Source organism: Bubalus kerabau, chromosome 19 (genome assembly GCF_029407905.1).
Source record: "Bubalus kerabau isolate K-KA32 ecotype Philippines breed swamp buffalo chromosome 19, PCC_UOA_SB_1v2, whole genome shotgun sequence".
Taxonomy (NCBI): Eukaryota; Metazoa; Chordata; class Mammalia; order Artiodactyla; family Bovidae; genus Bubalus; species Bubalus kerabau.
The window spans coordinates 29,054,406-29,078,574 of record NC_073642.1 but is presented as its reverse complement, the minus strand read 5'-3'; the positions used below and the strand labels follow the sequence as shown (position 1 = coordinate 29,078,574).

The following is a 24,169-nucleotide window of genomic DNA, read 5'->3' as shown; positions in this document are numbered from 1 at the left end:
GAAAAGCCAAAAGGAACTGAGAATTTCAGTGTTGAGAATTTTTAAGTGTGTGGTAGTTCTTAACATTGGCGTGGTTGGCAGTTTTCAGTTTTCTGTTCCACCCAGCATTACATTCATTAGAGCTGTGTTCCCATACCGGGATCTCTCATCCTCGTGTGTGTCTGGACAAGTGAGGAGTGTTTTGTGTAGGACTGACTGTAGACGATGACCTGATAATGACATTTTACTCTAATTGTTACTTCAGGCTCCTGGATTTGGATTTGGAATTGCAATATCTGGTGGAAGAGATAATCCACATTTCCAGAGCGGGGAAACCTCCATCGTGATTTCAGATGTGCTAAAGGGGGGGCCTGCAGAAGGACAGCTGCAGTAAGTGTGCTTCTTTCTCCTTGTGGGCACCAGGTCACAGGTACTCTCCTGCCCTCTGCCACCAGCACATCATGCTAGTGATTCCTCTAAATTAATATGTGTTTATGCTTATCTGTCATAAATGGAAAGCTAGTTTCACTTACCTTAAGTAGGTCAGTGTAAAAAATAAAGATAGTGGAAATAAAACTTGTTACTCAGTTTGGAGTAGAATCTAGCCTTCAGGAGCTGCTCACCAAGAATCTTACCATTTCTTGTTAAGCAGGAAGATTAGCAAGATTGAAGAGAGGCAAAAAATGCACTTGCAAAAACATGAATTTGATTAGGAGGACTGAAAGAAAACTGGAAGGAGAAAGGCTTTATCTTTAAAGATAGAATAACTTTTTCCAGGCTTATGACTTAGTGTCATTGAATGCATGTCACTGTACCAGCAGAAATCATTTTGTGTGCTATAGTACCTGATCAGGGTTTCATAGGTGGATCAAGTGGTAAAGATTCTGCCTGCAAATGCAGGAGACCCAGGTTCGATCCGTGAGTCAGGAAGATCCCCTGGAGATGGGAATGGCAACCCACTCCAGTATTCTTGCCTGGAAAATCCCATAAACAGAGGAGCCTGGTGTGCTACAGTCCAGTGGATTGCAAAGAATTGGACATGACTTGGCCACTGACCAACAACAGCAGTATACCTGTTCAGTCCTTTCAGGAACCTTTGTATTAATAGGTAAATAATAAATGACCTGTGGTTAGTTACTTGCTAAACATTTCTTGTGGGCGATCTGAAAGAAAATAGTTGTACATGTTTACAATTATTGATCTGAAGATACATTAATTAGCCCATAATGGGAATATCTTTTTAAAATCCTATCTTGAAAACTCCTTTATAAACTTATCTGTGTGATTCTGTCTAACATGTTGTTTTGATCATTTTTTTTCTTTAGGGAAAATGACCGGGTGGCAATGGTTAATGGAGTCTCCATGGATAATGTTGAGCATGCGTTTGCTGTTCAGCAACTAAGGAAAAGTGGGAAAAATGCAAAAATTGTAAGTGTTTTTTACCTCTAACTTTATAAAGGTATCAGCTATACTGTTGATATGTTTTTGGTGTTTGATTTCATTCTTCCCATTTAAGAAAATAAAATCTGGGACAGTAGTTCAAGTTATTTACACATAGAGCACCTCTTCTGATACTGGTGGTATGTTTTGTTACTAGTGTGTATTTTCTCAAAGCTCAGATTCCAGGATTTTTTTGATTGTAGAGGAAGGAAGGAATTCCTGGTTAAATAATTACTTTTTTATGGCTTAATATTTCCTTTTTTAAAAAAACACTTAAATCAGGTGGAATCTTGACATATAATCGGTTTAAAGTCTATAGCCCTATTTTTCTGTTGCAGGATTTGTTTAATAGGTAAATTTTATGTCATCCCTTAAACACATAGCGTTGCTACCTTGTTACTGTGATACAGTTTGAGGAAAGAGAGAGTGGTAAGGGTTGTTTTGTTAGAGTTGTTCATGGTACTTTTGTTGTTTTTTCGTATGTTTGCTATGCTCTTACTTCATATTTAAAGGTTTTTTTCCCCCCGTTTTTCTTGTTTTTAGTAAGAGATAAAGTTCAGTAATCTCTCAGTCAGTCAGTCCAGTCACTCAGTGTGTCTGACTCTTTGCAGCCCCTGAACTGCAGCACGCCAGGCCTCTCTGTCCATCACCATCTCCCGGAGTTCACTCAGACTCACGTCCATCGAGTCGGTGATGCCATCCAGCCATCTCATCTTCTGTCGTCCCCTTTTCCTCCTGCCCCAATCCCTCCCAGCATCAGAGTCTTTTCCAATGAGTCAACTCTTCGCATGAGGTGGCCAAAGTACTGGAGTTTCAGCTTTAGCATCATTCCTTCCAAAGAAATCCCAGGGTTGATCTCCTTCAGAATGGACTGGTTGGATATTGCAGTCCAAGGGACTCTCAGAAATCTTCTCCAACACCACAGTTCAAAAGCATCAATTCTTCAGTGCTTAGCTTTCAGTAACTGGCCTAAAATCACAGTTAAAACTAGGCAGTTGTGACAGAGAATGGATTTAATGTTAAAATCCTACTTTCAAAAAATTATATCTATATAGAGACTTTCCTGGCTGTTCAGTGGTTAGGACTCTGTGCTTTCACTGCAGGGCATGGGTTCATTCCCTGGTCTGAGAACTAGGTGCCTGCACGCATGTGGCCAAAAAATATATATACATATACATGTATATTTCTACATAGAGGAGCACCTTAGCCACTTGGCTACCTTTTTCTTTTTCATCTAAACTCTGAAATGCCTGATTGAGGTTCTGTGAGGCCTTGGCTCCTGTGTATGGAGCAGAAGGCAGAGACTGTCCTGCCCTGTCCCTTGAGAACCTTCTGCTTTGCAGCAGACTGGCTGAACCACAGTGGACCCAGCAGAGTGGAGAGAGCTGGAGTGAGGAGGCCTGCCTTGGTATGACCTCTGGGAGCTGTGCTGAGAGCCAGAGGGGTGCTTCCTGAGACTGCCCTCACCCCCAGTCGGAGGCCCTGTCACTGGTTGCAGGCTGCCATGTCCACTGGTGTGGACACTCTGCAGCAGTGGCCCTACTTTTCTCATGGCAGCGCTCCCAGTATTCAGTTACCGCATTCCAAACGACAGGCAGCTTCTAATGTGCAGGTGTGTTCAGAATTTTCATTGTAGTTGTGTTTTTACAGCTGTAACTCTGATGTTGTCTTAAAGTGTGGTTCATGTGCAGACTGGCTAGTTGATGGTAGAGTTTTTTCACAGTTTTTATAACAACATGAGTTTGTAGGGTTTACAGAAGCAAATGGCTAATTTTTATAATTGTTGGTTTTTATAAATTGAGTAAGTGTTCTTTGGTTGAGTATTCCAGTTGAGTACCTTAGATAAATTGAATTTTTCCTCCTGTACCTGAAGTTATGGGCTTTAGCTCCAACTTCATTCTTCTAGAATATGGAACTGTTTTGTTTTTTTCATGCAGAATGTTTAGTGTATATGCCCCACATCAATAATACATCCAGGAAAATTGTTGTTTGTACTCCAGACTTTCTCACCATAGCAGTGATTTATAAGAAGCAATGATTTTCTGTTATGTATTTGAAACAGCACATGTACGAAGCAACCCGAGTTCTCCTCTCACTGTGCTTGTCTGCGTCATTTGGGAAGGTGGAACTCAGGTTGGGCAAATATTTTCGCTCTTCAGGGAGAAGCTGTAGAGGGTTGGGTGGAATTCTGTTCAGTCACCAAAGGGTAGTTGTTCAGTTCTGCATCTAAAGAGAGTGGATCATGTCATCTGTTGATGCCAAGTTTTTCATCACTGTTTGAGGATAAAGCCATAGTATCTTAGAATGTGGCCTTTCATTGCAAGAACCTCAGATCAGATATATGCTCCCCACCCTTGCTCTGTTCTGAGTAACCGGCTCCTTCCCTCCTGCTTTCTGATCTGTTAGTCTTCCTTCTTCCCTGTTCTCTTACATATTTATGGTTGTCAGTTTATATCTTTCCATTAACTAAAACCTCTCCTGGGTGTTAGGCTCAGTAAATTTCTTTTCCATTGAATTAAAATCTTAGAACTCCTTTGACAATATAACTACCATAAATATGCTTCATTTTGTTTAACAGTAGGTGAAGAGAAGATAGAAAAAGTGTTTATAGCATACTGAACATGTGTAATTTTTACTGAAATTCTGAACATACCAAAAAAAAAGCATTATGAAGCGAATGGGTAGAAACTTTCCAGAGATGAGCTATGTGAACGCTCAAGTGTGTGGATACGTGGCTGTGTAGTGCCCCAGTGTATGCACACCTCACTCTTCCTCCCCCGCTTGCTCATGGGCATTTAAGTGTCCAGCTCCCACAGGTATTTTTTAAAAGTTGTATTGAGAATCGTCATTTTGTACCTGCTTATTCAGTTCCTTTTCTTGGGAGTGGCTTTTTGGAGTCAGGTGGCATGAATGACTTGAGGTACGTGGGTTGCTGTTTTGCCAATCAGAGAACCAGTAAGGTTTTGAGAGTCCAGTTTCATCAGCCCTTGACGTCTCTGCCAAACTGATGGACTTACGTCAAATGAGGAGTCTTATCTTTGTTTTTTGGCCATGCCTGATCTTCATTGCTGCACGGGCTTTTCTCTAGTTGGGGTGAGTGGAAGCTACTCACTAGTTGTGGTGCACAGCTTTCTCATTGCAGTGGCTTCTCTCGTTGTGTCAAATGAGGATTTTTAAATGACAGGTGGATTTGATTACCATGTGGTGTGTATATTTCCCATAATGCTCCTTTGCCTGTTCCTATCCTTCGCTCTTCCATCGTGATGCTGTCACACTAGTGTTTCTATATTAAGGTGATTAGCCTTTTGTTGTATATACAGCATACATTGTTTTTCCAATTATTTTTTCAGTGTGTATAAGTTTATGGTATTTTTTGGTTTGTTTTTCTGTCACCTTGTTTCGTCATGGAAATGTTTTCATTTTTATCCGGTCATATCTGTCAGACTTTTACTTGACTCTGCCTTTGGCGCTTACGGAAGTCTAAGCGTTTGGTGCTTAGCAGAGTTATGAGTGTATATCTTGTGTTTTATTCTGGTACCTATGTAATTTCATTATTTTATTTTATATTTGAATCTTTTATTCAGCTAAGCTGTTTTGAAGTAAGCATTTTCCCCCAATTTTTTTGTCAAAATTTTCACAGTTGGGACTTCCTGGCAGTTCAGTGATTAAGGCTTGTTAGCCTTCCAGTGCAGGGGGTGAGGAAGGGGTCAGTCCTTGGTCAGGGAACTAAGATGCCACATGCCTTGAAGCCATGAAACCAAATCATAAAACAGAAGCAAGACTGTAACAAATTCAGTAAAGATTTTAAAAGTGGTCCTCGTCAAAAAAAAAAAAACAAACCTGAGAAAATATTTGTGTTAAAATCAGGCATGATCAGCAAGCCTTTGTGGGTTTATTCATAGTATAAATGGAGAATCATAGCAGGATTGGATATTTTTCAGGGAGTTAAATACTTACTGGGTGCAAATACTTCTCAGGGAACTTGAATTTCAGCAGGCTGCATGGGGAGAGGTACACATAATCATCAGCATAATGCACATAACCAGAGATGGAGAGGGCTGCAGGCGCAGATTTCAGAGGAGTGGTGTACACTCAACTCTCCTGGGGGAATGATAGGGAAAGCTTTGAGGACTCCATTGGTTACTTTGTTTTTGTTTGTACTGTGTGTGTGTGTGTGTGTGCGTGTGTACTCACGCGCTCTGTAACTTCAGTCCTGTCCAACTCTTTGTGACCCTATGGACTGTATGTAGCCCACCAGGTTCCTCTGTCCTTGGGATTTCTCCGAGCATGCATATTAGTGTGAGTTGCCATGCCCTCCTCCAGGGGATCTGTCTAACCTACGGTTTGAACCTGCATCTCCTGCATTGCAGGCAGATTCTTTACCCACTGAGCCACCTGTGAAGCCCTGTTTATATCTTGTTATTGTTGTTGTTCAGTTGCTAAGTTGTGTCTGACCCTTTGCTACCCCATGGACTGTAGCCCACTAGGCTTTCCTGTCCTTCACCATCTCCCAGAGTTTGCTCAAACTTATGTCCATCCAGTTGGTGATGCCATCCAACCATCTTATCCTCTGCCACCCTCTTTTTCTCCTGCCTTCAATCTTTCCCAGCATCACAGTCTTTTCTAGTGAGTCAACTTCTCATATGAGGTAGCAAAATTATTGGAGCTTCAGTATCACTCCTTTCAATGAGTATTAAGGGTTGATTTCCTTTAGGATTGACTGGTTTGATCTCCTTGGTTTCCAAGGGACTCTTAAGAGTCTTCTCCAGTACCACAGTGTAAAAGCATCAGCTCTTCGGTGCTCAGCCCTCTTTATGGTCCAACTTGCACATCCACACGACTACTGGAAAAACCATAGCTTTGACAATATGGACCTTTGTCCTCAAGGTGACATCTCTGCTTTTTAATAATGCTGTCTAGGTTTTCCATAGCTTTTCTTCCAAGGAGCAAACGTTTTTAAATTTCAAGGCTGTAGTCACCATCTACAGTGATTTTGGAGCCCAAGAAAATAAAATCTGTTACTGTTTCCATTTTTCCCGTCTATTTGCCATGAAGTGATGGGACTGGATTCCATGATCTTAGTCTTTTGAATGTTGAGTTTTAAGCCAACTTTCTCACTCTCCTCTTTTTCCTCTCCTCATCAAGAGGCTCTTTAGTTCTTCACTTTGTGTCATTAGGGTGGTGTCATCTGCATATCTGAGGTGGTTGATATTTCTCCCAGCAATCTTGATTCCAGCTTGTGATTCATCCACAAGCTGGATGGATATGATTATACCTTACTAGGGAGCAGTTGAAGATCGAAGTGCTAACAGAATTAGCTTCTAATACCAAATGTAGGAAATAGAAATAGAGGTGAAACTCAGGGAGGCCGTTAGGGGTGCCTTACAGGAAATGTGGCCGAGAAGGACTCAGCAGGGCGGTACTGGGAGCAGCAGTGCTGGCACCTTTCCTGTGTTCAGCACAGGCCTCAGCTGCCTGTCCTTTCCACATGCTAACATCTTGCTCCTTGCTGACCTTCAGCTTCAATGGTATTCCCTCCGAGAGGCCTTCTCTGATCACTCATAGTGGTCAAAAGGTATTGTATTAAGTGTGGAGCAGCCCTTTGAATAAAGTTAGTCACAAAAAGAAGAGAAAAGATGATGACTTGGAAATGAGTAGCACATGCATATGCCAGTTAGTAGACAGAGGACAGGCTGGAGGTAAATAGGGTGGTACCTGGGGCAGGGAGTGGTAAATGAGGAGGAAAGATCATGCAGGAGGGGAGGGATAAGAATAAGCTCTTCTGAAAGGGTGTTGCTCATAAGGAGGAGGATGGACTTGTCTTTGAGACCAGGAAGGAAGACTAAATAAATGAGATACTGAAAACATGTTGGAGTGGAGGGTATGTGAAGTGACTGATCTCTGCAAATCAGCCCAGATGAATGATGTCTCAGAAAACAGTCTGGGGCACCCTTGTTAGTCGATTCCACAGAATCTAAGGCAGCCAGAGGTAGATGAGAGGACTGCAGAAGAAATGAAAGGATTCTCTGAAGTAAGATGAATTTGTAGAGGATGACGTCGTCATAGAGTGGGGGGGAGGGTCAGCCACCCAGAGGGGAGCTAGCACAGATCAGAATTTGTCCTCCCACACGACAAGCCTTATTGAGACACAGGTGACAGCCAACACTGTGCAAGTTGAAGGGGTGCAGCAGGCTGATGTGGCTTCATGGAATGATGACCATGGTATGTGTAGTGAGCATCCATCACCTCATAGAGATACAAAATTAAAGGAATAGAAAAGATTTTTTTTCTTTGAGGTGAAAACTCTTACGATTTAGTCTTAGCAACTTTAATTTGTTATGTTGTCCATGACACCCCTGCTACTCATTTATCTTATAAAGGGAAGCTTAACACTTTCTGATTTTCTTCATCCAATCCCCCACCACCTCTATAACCACAAGTCTGACCTCTTTTTCTATCAATTTGTTTTTGGAGTATAATTGACCTACAACACTGTGTTAGTCCCTGTTTAACAACACAGTGATTCTGTATTTCTCTACATTTCAGAGTCACCAAGATAAGTCTAGCTACGTTATGTCACTGCACAAAGGGATTGCACAGTTACTGTGTTTCCCACACCATGCATTTCACACCCATGACCCATTTATTTTGCAACTGAAATTTGTACCTCTTGGTTTCTCTCTTCTGTTTCTCTCCTCCTTTGGCAACCACCCATTTCTTCTCTGTATCTGTAACTCCATCTTTATCTTGTTAGGTTTGTTCATCTGTTTTTTTAGATTCCACATATTATTTCACTTAATATAATGCCCTCCAGGTCCATTCATGTTGTTGCAAATGGCACAACATTATTTTCATGGCTGAGTAGTATTCGTGTGTGTGTGTGTGTGTATGTGTATCAAATCTTCTTCGTCAGTTAATCTATTGATGGACACTTGCATTGCCTCTGTTTGTTAGATATTGTAAATAATGCTGCAGTGAACATAGGAGTACAAATGTCTTCTCTCTTTTCTTACTTTTTTTTGGCCTTGTGGCATGTGGGATCTTAGTTACCTGGCCAGGGATCGAACTTGAGCCTCCTGGTGTGGAAGGTGGAGCCCTAACCACTGGACCACCAGGGGGGTTTCCATAAACGTCTTTTCTGTTTAGTGTTTTTGTTTTCTTTGGATAAATAGGGGTTGAATTTGCTGGATCATATGGTAGTTCTATTTTTAATTTTTTGAGATGGGTTATGCTATTTTCTGTCGTGGCTGCACCAGGTTACATTCCCACTAGCAGACCATGAGTACTTCCCTTTGCTCCACACTCGTGCTGAGTTTCTCCCTCATCAACACTTGTCATTTGCCCTTGTTTTTTTTAATAATCGCTATTCTAACAGGTGGGAGGTGATAGCTCATTGTGGTTTTGATTGGCATTTCCCTGAGTGTTAGTAATATCGAGCATGTTTTCGTTCGCCTGTTAGCCATCTATGTGTCTTCTTCCAAAAGATGTCTATTAAGATCCTTTGCCCAGTTTTCAATCAAGTTACTGATTTATGTATTTGTTGATACTGAGTTTTGTAAGTTTTTGGTATATTTTGGATATTAACCCCTTGTGGGTCATGTCATTTGCAAATATCTTCTCCCATTTCGTCAGCAGCCTTTTCGTTTTGATGATTGTTAACTTCACTGTGTAAAAGCTTTTTAGTTGGATGTAGTTCCATTTGTTTATTTTTGTTTTTCTTTCCCTTGCCTGAAGAGGCAGATCCATCTACTGCCTGTGTTTTCTTCTAGGAGTTTTATGGGTTCAGATCTTACATTTAAATCTTATATCCATTTTGAGTTTATTTTTTGTGTGTGGTGTGAAAGAGTAGTCCAGTGAAATCCTTGTACATGTAGCTGTCCTGTTTTCCCAGCACCATTTATTGAGGAGGCTATATATTCTTGCCTCCTTTGTCAAGGATGAATCACCCGTGTAAGTCTGGATTCATCTTCTGGGCTTCCTGTTCTGTTCTAGTGATTTATGTGTCAGTTTTGGTGGTAATACCATGCTGTTTTGATGGCTGTAACCATGTAGTGTAGTTTGAGATCTGGACACATGTTGCCGCCAGCTTTATTCTTCATTTTCAGGATTATTTCTGGGTTGGTTGGTTTGTTTTTCTATTCAGTCTTTTGTTTTTCCATACACATTTTAGAGTTACTTGTTCTGTGGAAAATGCCACTGGTATTTTGAGAGGGATTACATTGGATATGTAGATTGCTTTGGGTGGTGTGGTTGTGTTAACATTAATTCTTCCAGCCCATGAACTTGTAGCTTTCCACGTTTGCCTCTTGTCTTTAGTTTCTCACATCTGTGTCTTTCTATTTTCCAAATATAGGTCTTTTATCTCCTTAGTTAGATTGTCTCCCAGGAATTTTATTTTCTGATGTAATTTATAAATGGGATTGTTTTCTTAATTTCTCTTTCTGGTAGTTTGTTGTTAGTGTATAGAAATGCAACAGATTTCTGTGTATTAGTTTTTTATTCTGCAACTTTGCTGAACTTATTGATGAGCTCTGGTAGTTTATTGGTGGTGTCTTTAGGATTTTCTTTGTGGTATCATGTCATCCTCACACATCAGCAGTTGTCCTACTTCCTTTCCAGTTTGGATTTCTTTTTCTTGTCTGATTACTGTAGCTAGGACTTCCAGTAGTACTTTGAGTAAAAGAGTGACAGTGGGGATCCTGGTCTTAGAGAAAATGCTCTCAGCTTTACACCACTGAATATGATGTTAGCTGTGAGCTTATATATGACCTTTTTCATGTGAGCTATGTTCCTTCTATATGTGCTTAGTTGAGTTTTTTTTTTTTTTTTTTTTTCTTTTCAATCATACATAGATGTCAGATTTTATTAAAAAGCTCCATGGCCAGGGGTCCTGGTGTCAGCCTGCTGGTGGGTAGAACTGGGTGGCTGGCTGTGTGGCCAGGGGTTCTGGTGTTGGCCTGCTGGTGGACGGAGTCAGGATCCTGTGTGTCCAGGACTAGTGCCCAGGGTAGCCAGGCTGGTCCTGGGGTCTCTGGCCACAGGGTCCTGAAAGTACAGGGACTGGTGCTGGCCTTCTGGGGCAGCTAGGTCCTGACTCAGCAGGCTCAGGGCTGTGGGGTCCTAGGGCTGCAGAAAATCATTCAAACACCCAAGCCTGACATCTTGTCAAACTTGGGAAGAAGGCTGTTGAAACTAGGAGGGAGTTGATGGATTTAGGAGAATAGGAGGGCATGGAGGAGTCAGAAACAAGATGGACAGGTAAGAGTTTTAGTAGATGATGGTGTCAGAAGTAGAAGACAGGAGTGTTCCCCAAGGAGATCTTGCAGATCTCTGACGAGAGCAAGTGTACACAGTGTGGGGAGACAGGGTCCAGGCCAGGGAGTAGGCGGCTCCTTTGTGAGCAGACAGTGCACACAGACCTTGATCTTCCGGAAAGTGAGGGAAAGAAATGGACAGGGAAACTTAATCAGCACCAGAGCCAGCCAGGAGAAAAAGCCAAAAGACATTCATACCTGGACCAGAAGGTACACATTTTGTAGAGAGAATCTGAGAGCAGTTTATATTGATAAAGTATCATGAAGTTATTAGCTCCAGCATACTCATCCAGGGTTAGTGTGGAGGTGCAGTGAATTTGCCTCTTAGAGTTCCCACAGGACACTTGTGGTCCTTGGTACTGATGGATTCTGAAGCTTGTAAGGAATGGAGTTGGGCCTGCAGTGGTTTGGTAGCTCTGCAGGATGCTCAGTGGTGTTAAGGGTACAGCACTCCTGCCTTTATTCAGACCACTAGCAGTTACTAGTTCCCCTTTAAGCTCGTGATTATTACACGTAGAAGATGTTCTGAATTAAATAAAAACTTTATTAGCCCTTGATTCCAATGTGCTGCTTAACCAGATCTTTCACCAGTAAAGCAGGAAAGATAACCAGTATGGAAATGTGTTTCTTAGTAATTGGTTATATTTATCTATTATGTCTGTTACTCATAATTACTATGAGACCAGAAAAATGTGATTTTCCTCTCCGAAGAACTGAAGGTGCATTTGTCAACTCATACTGTCCCCTTTCTTATTTGTAGACCATTCGAAGGAAGAAGAAAGTTCAGATCCCAGTAAATCGTCCTGATCCTGAGCCTGTGTCTGAGAACGAAGAGGACAGTTACGACGAGGAGGCGCATGACCCCAGAAGTGGCCGTGGGGCCCTGGCAAACAGGAGGAGCGAGAAGAGCTGGGGCCGAGATAGGAGTGCCAGTCGGGAGAGGAGTCTGTCCCCGAGGTCTGACAGGCGGTCTGTGGCCTCCAGTCAGCCTGCCAGACCCACCAAAGTCACCCTGGTGAAGTCCCGGAAGAATGAAGGTATTTCTGCCAATCTAGCCTTTTCACATGAGAATTTTAAGACTGATTTTAATGAGAAGTAAATTTGCTGTCTCTTGACATCTTTGCTCTGTTGTCCTTTGTTATCTTTGTTCTTGTGTCCTTTTGCTTATTAAAAGCACATCCTGTTACTGCAGGCCTCGGGGGTTGTCAGTTTCCTCCTCTTTTTTGTTGTAGCAGATAACGTGTCCAGTAGGAGTGTTAGATTAGCTCTGTGAGTAGGAGGTGCCCTGCCGTCCCTGCATCAGTTGCAGCGCAGTATTGACTTCGTGGTCAGGCTCGGGTTGGGCTGAGTCATGGCTGCATCCGCATCCCGGCAGAGTGCTGACTGGGGAGGGGGACAGCTTGCTGCCCCAGATGGAGAGCTGGGATGCTACTCTAAAGAAAGGACGCAGCTGTCAAAACTCTGTGGCTGCAGCCTGGCTGCCTGCCCTCAGGTAGTCACAGTCCATACCAGAAGAGTCTGGTGGTGGCCTTGCAGCACTGCTGTGGGTGTGTCTCTCCCACACAGGAAAGCACTGTGTGACAGCTTTGACGAAAAGGCGCAATAGCCTCTCCAGCTTGGCTTTGATTTGCTTTCCCGAAACCTGAAGCATCCCCTCCTCACAGCTCCCGCTCCCTTGTCCACGGGACTCCTTAGTCAGACGGTCTGTGTTCAGAAATGCTGCTTCTCGTTCACCACGCACGCTTCAGCCCCCTCTCTGTACCTGCTCCCAGGACTAGTCACTGCCCCCCACTTCAGTATCTGGTGGGTGCTCTGGTATCTGCTCCTGGAACTGGTCACACTGAATCCAGTAGGAATTTCCAGTCTGTGTCTTACCTTTTCAGCACCATTTCACAGTTCACCACTCCGTTTTTTCATCTTTTCTCTTGGCTTCTGCAATGCTGCGGGTGTCAGGGCTTCCCCCACCTTCTGTAGCCTTGGCAAGCTCATTATACTCATCCTACCTTCCAGTGTTCTGTGAATTTTTTCCTGGGGTGTTGAGGAGCTCTCATGATGGTGCAGCTTCTTCCCCACGCCTGTGTGCACCCCAGGGTCCCGGCTGGCTCAGACCTGTTCACTGAAGCGTCCTCCGTGGCCCTCAGACTCAGCACATCTCCAGCGAAACTCCCGTGTCCCTCTTGGAATGTTTCCTCATGTTTCTTACACAGTAGCCCATTGATTGTCCTTCTGCACCTGGTGTCTCAGGCCAGCCATGCTCACTGTGGCGTGATTACCTGCACCGCTGTCTCTGCTCGGCTTCCCTGTGTCTGCTGAGTGCGCAGCCACCCTGCTGTCCTGCTCCTCCCTTCTCCACCCCTGCCCCTCATCCAGGCCACCAGCACCTTCTCTTCTCCCATCGTTGCTGACGTGTGATAAACAGTATGTGTTAGTATGTAAAGTTGTGTATATCTGAGGTGTGCAGTGTGATGCTTGAGGTGCGTACACACTAGAAAATGATCACTACTGTCAAGTTAACCCACATGGGTTTTGGCGGTGGGGTGGTGGGGCTCGCTGAGGAGCACCACACCACCCTTTCTTAACTGGACTCGCTCACCCTTGTGAGCTCGTCTCTGGGGCTCCTGCTGGTTCTGCTCCTTGGGTTACAGGGCCTCTGGGGCGCTGCTGTGCCTGACTCTACCTACACTTAGGCTTCATCAAACCTGCCTCGTCTTCCTTCATGCCTTCTGCTGTGTCTGTTTTTAGCCATTCTGTTTGTGCCACTGCCCCCCCCTCCCCCCCAACCTCACTTTTCAGCTTTAGTGGCAGTGTTTCTTAGATGGAGCGTCAGCTTTAGTGTTTGCTTCTCAGGGCCGAGAGGGAGGTGCCCTCTGTGACCCTGCCCCGGCACAGAGTGCTGTACTGCCTGGTCTGAGCTCCACCGAAGCTGGACTGGGGTGACATCCTTTCCCTGCTGCCAGAGCACGGGGCTGCCTCTTGCTGCTTTTCTCTGTAGAGCCTCCCACGTCCTTCATATTTACCAGAGAAATACTTGGGATAAATGATTCTTTCATATACAGGGAATATTTCAGAGTCATCTCTGTATTGGCCATTTATAATTTTTAAGTCCTAAATAAGGACAGTCTTTTAATCAACACTTTATTTCTGAGAGATATGATGACTGTTTCTGAAGCACAGAGTGGACTGTGTAGATTCTGTCAAGTCTTTTTTTTTTTTTTTTTTGTCCCAGTTATTTCTGTTTGTCAACACTCTTTGTATATTTACCTTAAGTTAAACTGTAACTTTGATGTAGCTTCTAAAAGCTTGAGTAGCAAGTCTTAGCCCACCTTAAAAATAACACTTATTTCCCTTCTATTTTTCTTGCCCCCAGTTAGATTCCTAACACAACCAGGAGCAATCCTGTTCCTATAGACATTATACTGATTGTATATTGTTCTAATTTAAAAAAAAATAGTCCATCGCTCTGCAGGCCCCTGGATGGGTTTTTGGACTCTGCTGGTAATATCTTTAGTTCTGACTGCTCCCCTGCCCACAGGTCCTGTTCCTGCTGCTGCATCCTGGGTGCTCTGCTGGCTGTTGGAAGGACTGGCATCCTTAACTGCTCCCCTCTCTGCTCGGCTCCTTCCAGGCCCTAGTTCTAGTGGCTCGTGCTGATGTTCTGCATATGCCTCTCGGAGTTGGACGGGTTTAGGACCCAAAATCCTCTTCTGTAGGAACTGGGGGAAACAAAAATAGTATACACGTGGTAATACAAGTCATCACTAAAATCATTGAGCTTCCCAGGGTATTTGTTTTCAGAATTGTTATCATTAAACCTTCTAAGAACCTGGTGCATCAGCCTGACAGGTCAGAGGGGACGGTCTTCTCTTCAGCCCTCTCTCTGCACAGCGGGCATGAGTGTCAGTCTGCTGTTGGGCCACGGGCTTGCCCTGTGCCTTCACACTGATGGTGACAACTTCTGATGACACAAGGAAATGTCTTCTTTGCAGGAAGGCCAATAACTTATTGATTGTACTTAAAAACTTTCTTTATGCAGTGATTATTTGTTTCATACTTTTAAACTCTATTTAAGTGTCTTGGGATTTTACACTAAAGACATTTAAATATATTATTTCAGAATATGGTCTTCGATTGGCCAGCCATATATTTGTGAAGGAAATTTCACAAGATAGTTTGGCAGCAAGAGATGGCAATATTCAAGAAGGCGATGTTGTATTGAAGGTATAGTCATGTTCTTAACATTTTGATGAACTGCAATAAAAAACAAGTTCTAGTGTGACCACATAGCTCCTTTTCATATTTGAATGGATTTTTCCAAGAAGAATTAGAAATCAGTATTTGGGGGACTGTATAGCCTGCCATGACGGTTACTCCATGTCAAGACTGATGCTTTTCTTTGGGCGTTGTGCCGTCCTGGAGAATTAATAGCTCCAGATGCATATTATTCACTAACAGGAGTTACTTTGTAGACAAATTTGCCTGTTGTTCCACTTTAAGTGGTTTTGATGACTCCTCCAGATGTTACTGAAATGTCAGCTTTATTGGTTTGCTCATAAGTCACAGAAAGTGACCAGGAAGAGGTAGAGGGTGTGATGTGGGCTCCTCTGGCAGAGCAGCTGTGTAGTGAGTGTAGTGAAGGTTCATCATTTCGGGAAGGAGTACTTTGATAGTTTAGGAAAGTGTAAAGGGAATATTTTAGCTCTCAGAGCAAGCCTGGGAGCAGCTGAGATATTGCTGTCCATGTCTAAGTTAATTCTTGTATTTTTGTCATTTAGCTTCAAACTACAGTTTCTTTTCTGTTGCAGATAAATGGTACCGTGACGGAAAACATGTCACTGACAGATGCGAAGACGCTGATCGAGAGGTCTAAGGGCAAGTTAAAGATGGTGGTTCAGAGAGATGAGCGGGCTACCCTGCTGAATGTCCCTGACCTTTCCGACAGCATCCACTCTGCTGACGCCTCCGAGAGGGACGGTGAGTGTGGTTCTGATTTCTAGAGACTCTCAAGGTGATCTGTTGCTTAAAGTGGGAAGGTCGGACATGTTTGAGTTTAAGTGAATGCTTAAATCCACCATTGTATGGGAAATTATATTTAGTAATTTATTTCCTTTATCATTGGAGTGCCTTATATTTTACTATAATCTTGGGAAAATAAACAGCACCCTTTTGTTTAACAGATATTTCAGAAATCCAGTCACTGGCATCAGACCATTCGGGTCGATCCCACGACCGGCCTCCCCGTCACAGCCGCTCTCGGTCTCCTGACCAGCGGTCCGAGCCTTCTGACCATTCTAGACACTCTCCACAGCAGCCCAGCAGTGGCAGGTAATCACTCTCTGTTGTGTAAAGTAAAACAGTGGTGTGTGTGCTTGATGCATGCTTCTGGTTTTGCTTAGAAATAAAACTAGAAGATAGATTTTCTTTTGATTACTTAAATTTGCTTTGTGTTTCTCCATCAGTTTATGTATTTCTTACCTGGAATAACAGAAGTCAGTCAAAAATGTTTTAGGTATGTGATCCAAATCTTGTCACCACTCAGCTCTGTCTTAGTGGCTCAAAACTACTGTAGATAGTATGTAAATGAATGGACATGGCTGTTTTCCAGTAAAACTTTATTTAAAAAACAGTTGGCTCTTGGCTGCAGTTTGCTTATCTACTGCATTAGAAGATGCTAACAAGTTTTAAGACAAATTAAATGTGTATGGTAGTGTCTTTTAGTGGAGATTAACCTGGACTTTTGTTTTTCCCTTTAAAGTACACTGTGTGGTATTTATTTATGTCAAAGGGTCTGCCATGCTAGTATTATGTGACTTACCTGAGTTTATGTTCTGAGGGGGTCACATGCACATTTGAGAATCTGAAAAAAAAAAAAGATGATCTTTCTCTCCAGAAAGATGCACATTCACAGATACATGTAGCATTTTACGTAAGATTTCTGGACATGCTCAGGACTCTGTTGGCCAACAGTGGACCTAGGTTTTAGCAGCAGTCCACGTGGAGCTCTTCTGTGTGCACTTAGTCAAGTCCAGAGCTGACCAGTTTAAGATTCACTGTGATTGTTTGTGACTGACTTGCATGAAGGTGGTGTTCACCTAAGCCATGAAGTCACTAAAATTGCCAAGAGAAACAAGAGATAGAATGCCCAGAAGTGGATACAGCGAGTGTTTCCCAAGGATGCTGAGGAAGCAAATGAGAAGTACCTCCCGGAAGAGAGCTTTCCTGAAGACTGTCAGAAATCACCCTGACACAGTTGTTGCACACTGCTGATTTTAGCTATTTGTGAAGCTGATTCTCTCTGAATTTCAGATTTTAGATTTATAAATTGTATTAACCCTGATCTTTGTAATTAACATTATAATGATTTTTTAAGGAATATTATAGTACGTTACATGCAAAACTAACAACCGATTACTAGTTTTAACTGCTGTACATTAACATCTTAATTCTGAAAATCTTGCTGACATGGCACATCCCTTACCTGGAAAAGGACGGCTGCCTGCAGCACATACACAGCAATAGAGCTGACACCCAGATGAGTCATGGGGCGTGGTGCAGTCCTAACACAGTTCTGTCTCCTAGAAGCCAGGCTAGCAACAAGCAGTTTGGACATGATTTTCCTTTAAAAAGAAAGAAAGACTCATCAAAATTTTGGCCATTTGTATCTATTGTAACCAAATTCTAAACTTTAGATAGGTCTTTTTAGTACCTACATTTTTTCATTTAGATTTCCTAAATAGTTGGCATCTGTAACTTTAAATATTGAAGAGGGTTTAAAAAATTTTTTTTAGGTGTCTTCCTATTATATTGGAGTGTTTTACTTCTCTTGAGAGCCTCAAGTATTCTTATAGGTGACACCAATTATATGAGATCTTTGAAAAAATATAGAATCTTGGGCCTGCTTCTGAGTTCATCTGGGATGTGGTAACATGCAGAAGAGAATGCTATTATATTAGAAACTTAAAGTATTATTCCCTGGGATGGAGGCAGGGAATAATACTTTAAGTTTCTAATATAATAGCATTCTCTTCTGCATGTTACCACATAGCAGATCCTAAGGAGAAGACAGTATTTTGGCTACAGAAGACAAAAAGTCTGCAGATTTATTTTCATGTTTGTGCTGATAATATAATTCCTGAAAATTTAGCCTGCCTAAAGGCAGGATGAAAAAGAGTACCAGTTGCTTAAAGGTTTTATTTCGTCCATAAAGTTACTATTAAAATCCAGACAACTGTGCAGTTTTAATTTAGAGGGTCCTTGCATTTTGAGAGACACTTTAGATATCAGTTCAGTCACTCAGTCATGTCTGACCTTTGCAGCCTCATGGACTGCAGCACTCCAGGCTTCCCTGTCCATCACCAGCTCCCAGAGTTTGCTCAGACTCATGTCCGTCAGTCAGTGATGCCATCCAACCATCTCATCCTCTGTCGGCCCCTTCTCCTCCTGCCTTCAATCTTTCCCAGCATCTTTTCCAATGAGTCTGTTCTTTGCATCTGGTGGCCAAAGTATTAGGAGTTTCAGCTTCAGCATCAGTCCTTCTGATGAAGATTCAGGACAGATTTCCTTTAGGATGGACTGGTTGGATCTCCTTGCAGTCCAAGGGACTCTCAAGAGTCTTATCCAACACCACAGTTCAAAAGCATCATTTCTTTGGTGCTCAGCTTTCTTTATAGTCCAACTCTCACATCCATACATGACTATTGGAAAAACCATAGCTTTGTCTAGACTGACCACTGTTGGCAAAGTAATGTCTCTGCATTTTAATATGCTGTCTAGTTAGTCATAACTTTCCTTCCAAGAAGCAAGCGTCTTTTAATTTCATGGTTGCAGTCACTATCTGCAGTGATTTTGGAGCCCTCCAAAATAAAGTCTGACACTGTTTCCATTGTTTCCCCATCTATTTGCCATGAAGTGATTGGACCGGATGCCATGATTCTAGTTTTCTGAATGTTGAGTTTTAAGCCAATTTTGTAATTCTCCTCTTTCACTTTCATGAAGAGGCTCTTTAGTTCCTCATTGCTTTCTGACATAATGGTGGTGTCATCTGCATATATGAGATTATTGATATCTCTCTTGGCAGTCTTGATTCCAGCATGTGTTTCATCTGTCTTTAGATATAGTATGAGAGTAAAATCCTAGTATAAAAAACACCATGGAACATCCTTGTGTTGTTTGAACAGATGCTTTTGTTTTACAGATGTTATAATTCTGCAGTTTAAAAAGTGATAGAAAAAGACAAGTGAAAAAAGTTTGTTTAGTGTGTAAAACACTACTGCCTCCCCTGGATTTCTGAATATCTATGTGTTTGTAAGACTGCATTTACCTGCAGAGAATAGTAACCTTCATTTTGTCAGAAATGGAGTAACCTTCTGTTGTCAGAAGCAACAGAATGCAGTCATCTCTTTGGACTTTGAAGCCAGTTTTCCTGGGTTTGTGCCCCAGCCTGTCATTGGTTACTTGCACCACCTTGAATCCCTCTCTGAGCTTTAGTTTCCTCATTTGATGTAAAGAAGGCATCGTACACCACAAAGTTGTGAAAGGTGATTGGAACACCTGGCACAGATATTAGCTGCTTCCTTTATTACAGTGATTGGTAGTAGGAGCAGTTCATGCTGTAGACTGTCCACATGTGCTTTCCCATGTGCTCACACTGACCATTTCTAAGACGATTTCCTCATTCCGTAGGCTAGTCAGTTTAAGCTAAGGATAAAGTCCAGGGTTATGTTGTTGACAAGAGAATTAAAGCCTCTTGGCCTTTAAACAGACTCAAGTGTTTGCCCTTCCTGGAGTAGAGAAAGAAAGGGAAGGTTACTCAAGGGAACAGAAACCTTCAGAGCCTTCCCTTGTGACCTAAGTAGGTTCCTCTGCTGCTGCTGCTAAGTCGCTTCAGGCATGTCCAACTCTGTGTGACCCCATAGATGGCAGCCCACGAGGCTCCCCCATCCCTGGGATTCTCCAGGCAAGAACACTGGAGTGGGTTGCCGTTTCCTTCTCCAATGCATGAAAGTGAAAAGTGAAAGTGAAGTCGCTCAGTCGTGTCCGACTCTTAGTGACCCCATGGACTGCGGCCCACCAAGGTCCTCCGTCCATGGGATTTTCCAGGCAAGAGTACTGGAGTGGGGTGCCATTGCCTTCTCCAGGTTCCTCTACGTGATGTTCTTTTCTTAGAGAGCTGAGTTCTGAGCACAGCACACGTGCTCACTTCTTCTTATAATCAGATGAACAGTGTACCCTTATCATTGTCTAGAACAGCAGCTGGCAAACTGCAGCTAGTGGGCCACATCCAGCCTGCTGCCTAGTTTTGCAAATAAAGTTTTGTTGGAACCCATCCTACAGTGTCATAACTGAAAAGTTGGCAGAGAGTGCCTGGCCCATGGAGCCATTTACAGAAAAAGTCTGCCAGTCCCTCCCTGGTCTAGGATGTTAAAATAGTTTTGTTTGTAAATTAAAAAATAATATGTGTGTAGAGAGTGTTAATTGGAGAAGGAAATGGCAACCCACTCCAGTGTTCTTGCCTGGAGAATCCCAGGGACGGGGCAGCCTGGTGGGCTGCCGTCTCTGGGGTCACACAGAGTCGGACATGACTGAAGTGACGCAGCAACAGCAGCAGAGAGTGTTATCACAGTGATTTTGTTAAATCACTTGATGCTTGTTGCTAGGTTCTGTATATTTTATTCAGTGTCGTTCCACTGCCTGCTCTGGACTGAGACTCTGCTCAGGATGGAGCTGGGAGCCTCACTGGGGCACTGCCTCGTTCTGATTGACAGGACTGTCAGTAAGGGGGCTGGCTCATCATTATATTCGAGGTGCAGAGGGAGTTCCAAGCCTCTGCCTGGCTATACTGCACTCTCCCTAGTTGTTACAGTCATTTAACAGGCTCATTTTGTGAGTTTTCTCTGTAGAAGAGCAACATATGTTTATGCTTTGGTTCTGTTCTATAAACTGTTTTAATGTGACTCTTGTGCTACTGATTTATCATAAGCAGGTACACTGTTGAAAACCTATTGCAGTAAAAGTTCAAACTAATTCGGATATGGTTCATATGTAGAAATTGTAAAGGTTGTATTTTGTATTACTTAGTCATTTCTTATATACATATGTATATATGGAAAGAAGGCTTCTCTCTGGTCACCTTGTCTTCAGGGGAGCCAGTGAGAAGGAGCCACAGTGGAGGACTGGTCCAGAGTGAGATAGAGAGGACAACTCGCAGCTCGTTGGGAGAAGAGCATGGCAACCAGTGGGGTGGACTGCAGAAGCCCGGGAGCCGGTGCTTTGGAGTTCTTGGAAAGTTTTCTCTTTTTTCCAGTTTTGGAAAATTGGTTGGGGAGAATGTGAAACCTTAAAACAGTTGTTTCTAAGTTGAATTGTTACTGAAGGTTTTTTTTGGTAAGATTCTTTGTGTGATGTTGGAAAGTGAGTGGAATGTTGATGACTCATCCCGAACTTCTGTTATTGAGGGTAAGCACTGACTGTTATTTTCAGTCCTTGGGAATTTTAGGTTACCGGATTAAAACTCCAGAGTGACCTTTTGTTTTTCATACTCTTTGTAAGGGACCAGGCTGAAGGGAGAGTCACAGTTGATAACGTTTCTCTAGTTAATGGAGAACCCCATGTAGTGATGTTGTGGATATTATGTAGTGATGGATTTTAACCTCAGCAGAGATTGTGGGCCCAGTGGCACCAAAGCAAGCTTAAATATTATACTTTATTGTCACTGTTTTTAAAGTAAAAAGTATACATTCTATTTACTCCATCAGCTGGGAATTATTTTCTTATACAAGTACAGTATAAAATATAAAATAGTTAAAAACAGACCACTGCACTTACATATGAAAGTAGTATGTATGTGAACTTTCATTTCTGCTTTTAAATAATGTAGGACAGTTCTTTATTCCCTTTGAGAGAATGTTAATAAAAAATGAAGAGTGTGGTAACACTGGTCTTGTTATAAGATCAGCCAAACATCCTGCAGTCAAGGGTTGTTTTACTCAAAACATGAATCCAAGTGCCTAACAGTCATCGAACCAGTGAAGCCCTGGCAAGGATGCCCTTCCTTCTTAGTTTTCTTCAGTCATTCCTTACTAAAAGTTGTTCATTTCTTCAAAAATTACACGTGCAGAATGATGGGTCTGTTTTCTTTCTAACTCAGGTGGCTAGGTTACATTGTTGTCACCATCGAAACAAACGAACACGCAGGAGGAGAATCTGTGCAGACTGACAGGCATCATGAAAGCCGCTTGTCACAGTGAGCAGTACAGTCACTGTTTCTTCAAAAGCATACACCACATGTATTTCTAGAAAATGTTGCAGTGTATAAAGAACAGATTTTAAATTGTGAGAGCTTAGCTTGCAGATACAGTCCAGTGAATGTATGGTGGTCATTCCTTGCTCTCTCAGCACGCACAGGGGCAGCTCTCGCTTCTCTGCCTGAGCACCTACCCAGAATCTCCATAGTGCTCACTCTGCCTTGCTCACCCTCTAATCCACTATGCCATGCTGTAATTTTTGAGTTGCTGTCGAGGAGAAACTGCAGTGTGTAATATCTGTGTGTTTGCATGTATAACTTAGGGGATTAACTGGTGGGAGCATTCTGAGTTATCAGACTTGATTGCACCTTGGTTTTTCTTCCTCGTATGTGTTAGGGGCCCACCGTGCTGAACTCTGTCAGTGGAGAACTTGGGAGCCTGGTTTAAGTTACTTTCTGAGTTTCTGTTTTTTACTATTAGGGGCGAGATACTCCAGTGGTCTTTCAGTTCAGTTCAGTCGCTCAGTTGTGTCCAACTCTTTGCGACCCCGTAAATTGCAGCACGCCAGGCCTCCCTGTCCATCACCAACTCCCGAAGTTCACTCAAACTCAGTGTCCATCGAGTCGGTGATACGACTCATCCTACGAAAGCAACTTTATACTTTCTTTTCAGAAACATTTATTGCATGCAGGTTGGCAAGAACTACATAGTTTAAAATGAAAACAAAAACTAGGTGCCCTTTAAAGACCACTGGTAAGGGCACCTAGTTTTTTGTTTTCATTTTAAACTATGTAGTTCTTGCCAACCTGCATGCAATAAATGTTTCTGAAAAGAAAGTATAAAGTTGCTTTCGTAGGATGAGTCATTTCTTAGGTAACAGGAAATGCTCTTTATAAAAGGATGTTTTATTACAGTGAACATTCAGCCTCAGTTTATTTTCTATATTCAGATTATTTTTAAATAAGATATAACCAGTCCATTGGGAGGTGTTGAGAGCTAGAAATCAGAAATAAATTTGAAGAGTTGGCAGTGTGGTATATTTCATCAGGGTCCAAGAAACAGCACAGTTTCAGCAGAACAGGTTTAATATAGAGAGGTTAAATATAACAAGATTGAAGCGACAGAGGATTAGCCAGTAGGAAATGAAAGAGAACTCTGAAGAATGTGAGGATCACATGTGAGGAGGTCAACAGCAGTGGTGCTGAGGTGGAGCCCGCCCCACGCACCCAAGGCTCACTATGGGGTGTCGCTGGGTGGACTTACAGGGAACCTGCCCTCTGAGGGCCCAGGGAAAGCAGTGCTTGAGGACCTGTCTTGTCAGAGACCAAGTGCCTGAGCACCCTTGGAAGTGTCAGAAAGGTGCACTCCGGGGACCCGGAGGAGAAAACCCCTTCCCCTGTCCCTATTTCTCCAGGCCCCTCTGATCCAGCTGCCTGCCCTCTGCCTGCACTAAATGGCCCCAGACAGCTGTGACTTCACACCTGAAGTCTTGCTCTTAAAGCCATCTGTTACTGATCTGGTTGAGTGTGTGTTATATCTGCTATTCTCACACAGAGTTGACGGGATAAGACTTAAGGCTCTGTTTCCACTGAGCTTCTTTATGTGACTAAAAACTGTCTCAGAGACTCTGTCTTAACAATTGTCTTCTACAGAACTTTGGGGCTTCCCAGATGGCGCTAGTGGTAAAGAACCCGCCTGCCAATGTAGGAGACATAAGATTCTCATCCCTGGATCAGGAAGATCCCCTGGAGGAAGGCATGGCAACCCACTCCAGCATTCTTGCCTGGAGAATCCCATGGCAAAGGAGCCTGGCGGGCTGCACTCCATGGGGTCACAAAGAGTCAGACACGACTGAGCAGCTAACACTTTCAAATACACCCTGGAGTTTGATGGCTGAGTACACCAAAAAACAATGGGTGAAGTGAAGTCACTCAGTCGTGTCCAACTCTTTGTGACCCCATGGACTGTAAGCCTACCAGGCTCCTCCGTCCCTGGGATTCTCCAGGCAGGAATACTGGAGTGGGTCGCCATTTCCTTCTCCAGGAGATCTTCTCAACCCAGGGATTGAACCCTGGTCTCCATCGAACCCTGGTCTCCCATATTGCAGGCAGACGCTTTACCATCTGAGCCACCAGGGAAGCTCCTAATTTATGATTACTTACTGATTTATTGTAATTATGATTACTTTATGGTTTA

At 42.9% G+C, this 24,169-nt stretch overlaps 1 protein-coding gene across 7 annotated transcripts in view; it reads left to right on the top strand.

The window, feature by feature from the left end:
* The window catches only part of TJP1 (tight junction protein 1), a 260,747-nt gene that overhangs the window by 200,814 nt on the left and 35,764 nt on the right, over positions 1-24,169 (top strand). For all 7 annotated transcript variants that reach the window (XM_055555709.1, XM_055555705.1, XM_055555704.1 and 4 more), the window contains 6 exons: positions 245-369; positions 1,305-1,407; positions 11,494-11,770; positions 14,848-14,951; positions 15,536-15,704; positions 15,908-16,055. In XM_055555709.1, coding sequence (XP_055411684.1) covers positions 245-369; positions 1,305-1,407; positions 11,494-11,770; positions 14,848-14,951; positions 15,536-15,704; positions 15,908-16,055 — 926 coding nt within the window. The remainder of the gene's footprint in view (positions 1-244; positions 370-1,304; positions 1,408-11,493; positions 11,771-14,847; positions 14,952-15,535; positions 15,705-15,907; positions 16,056-24,169) is intronic.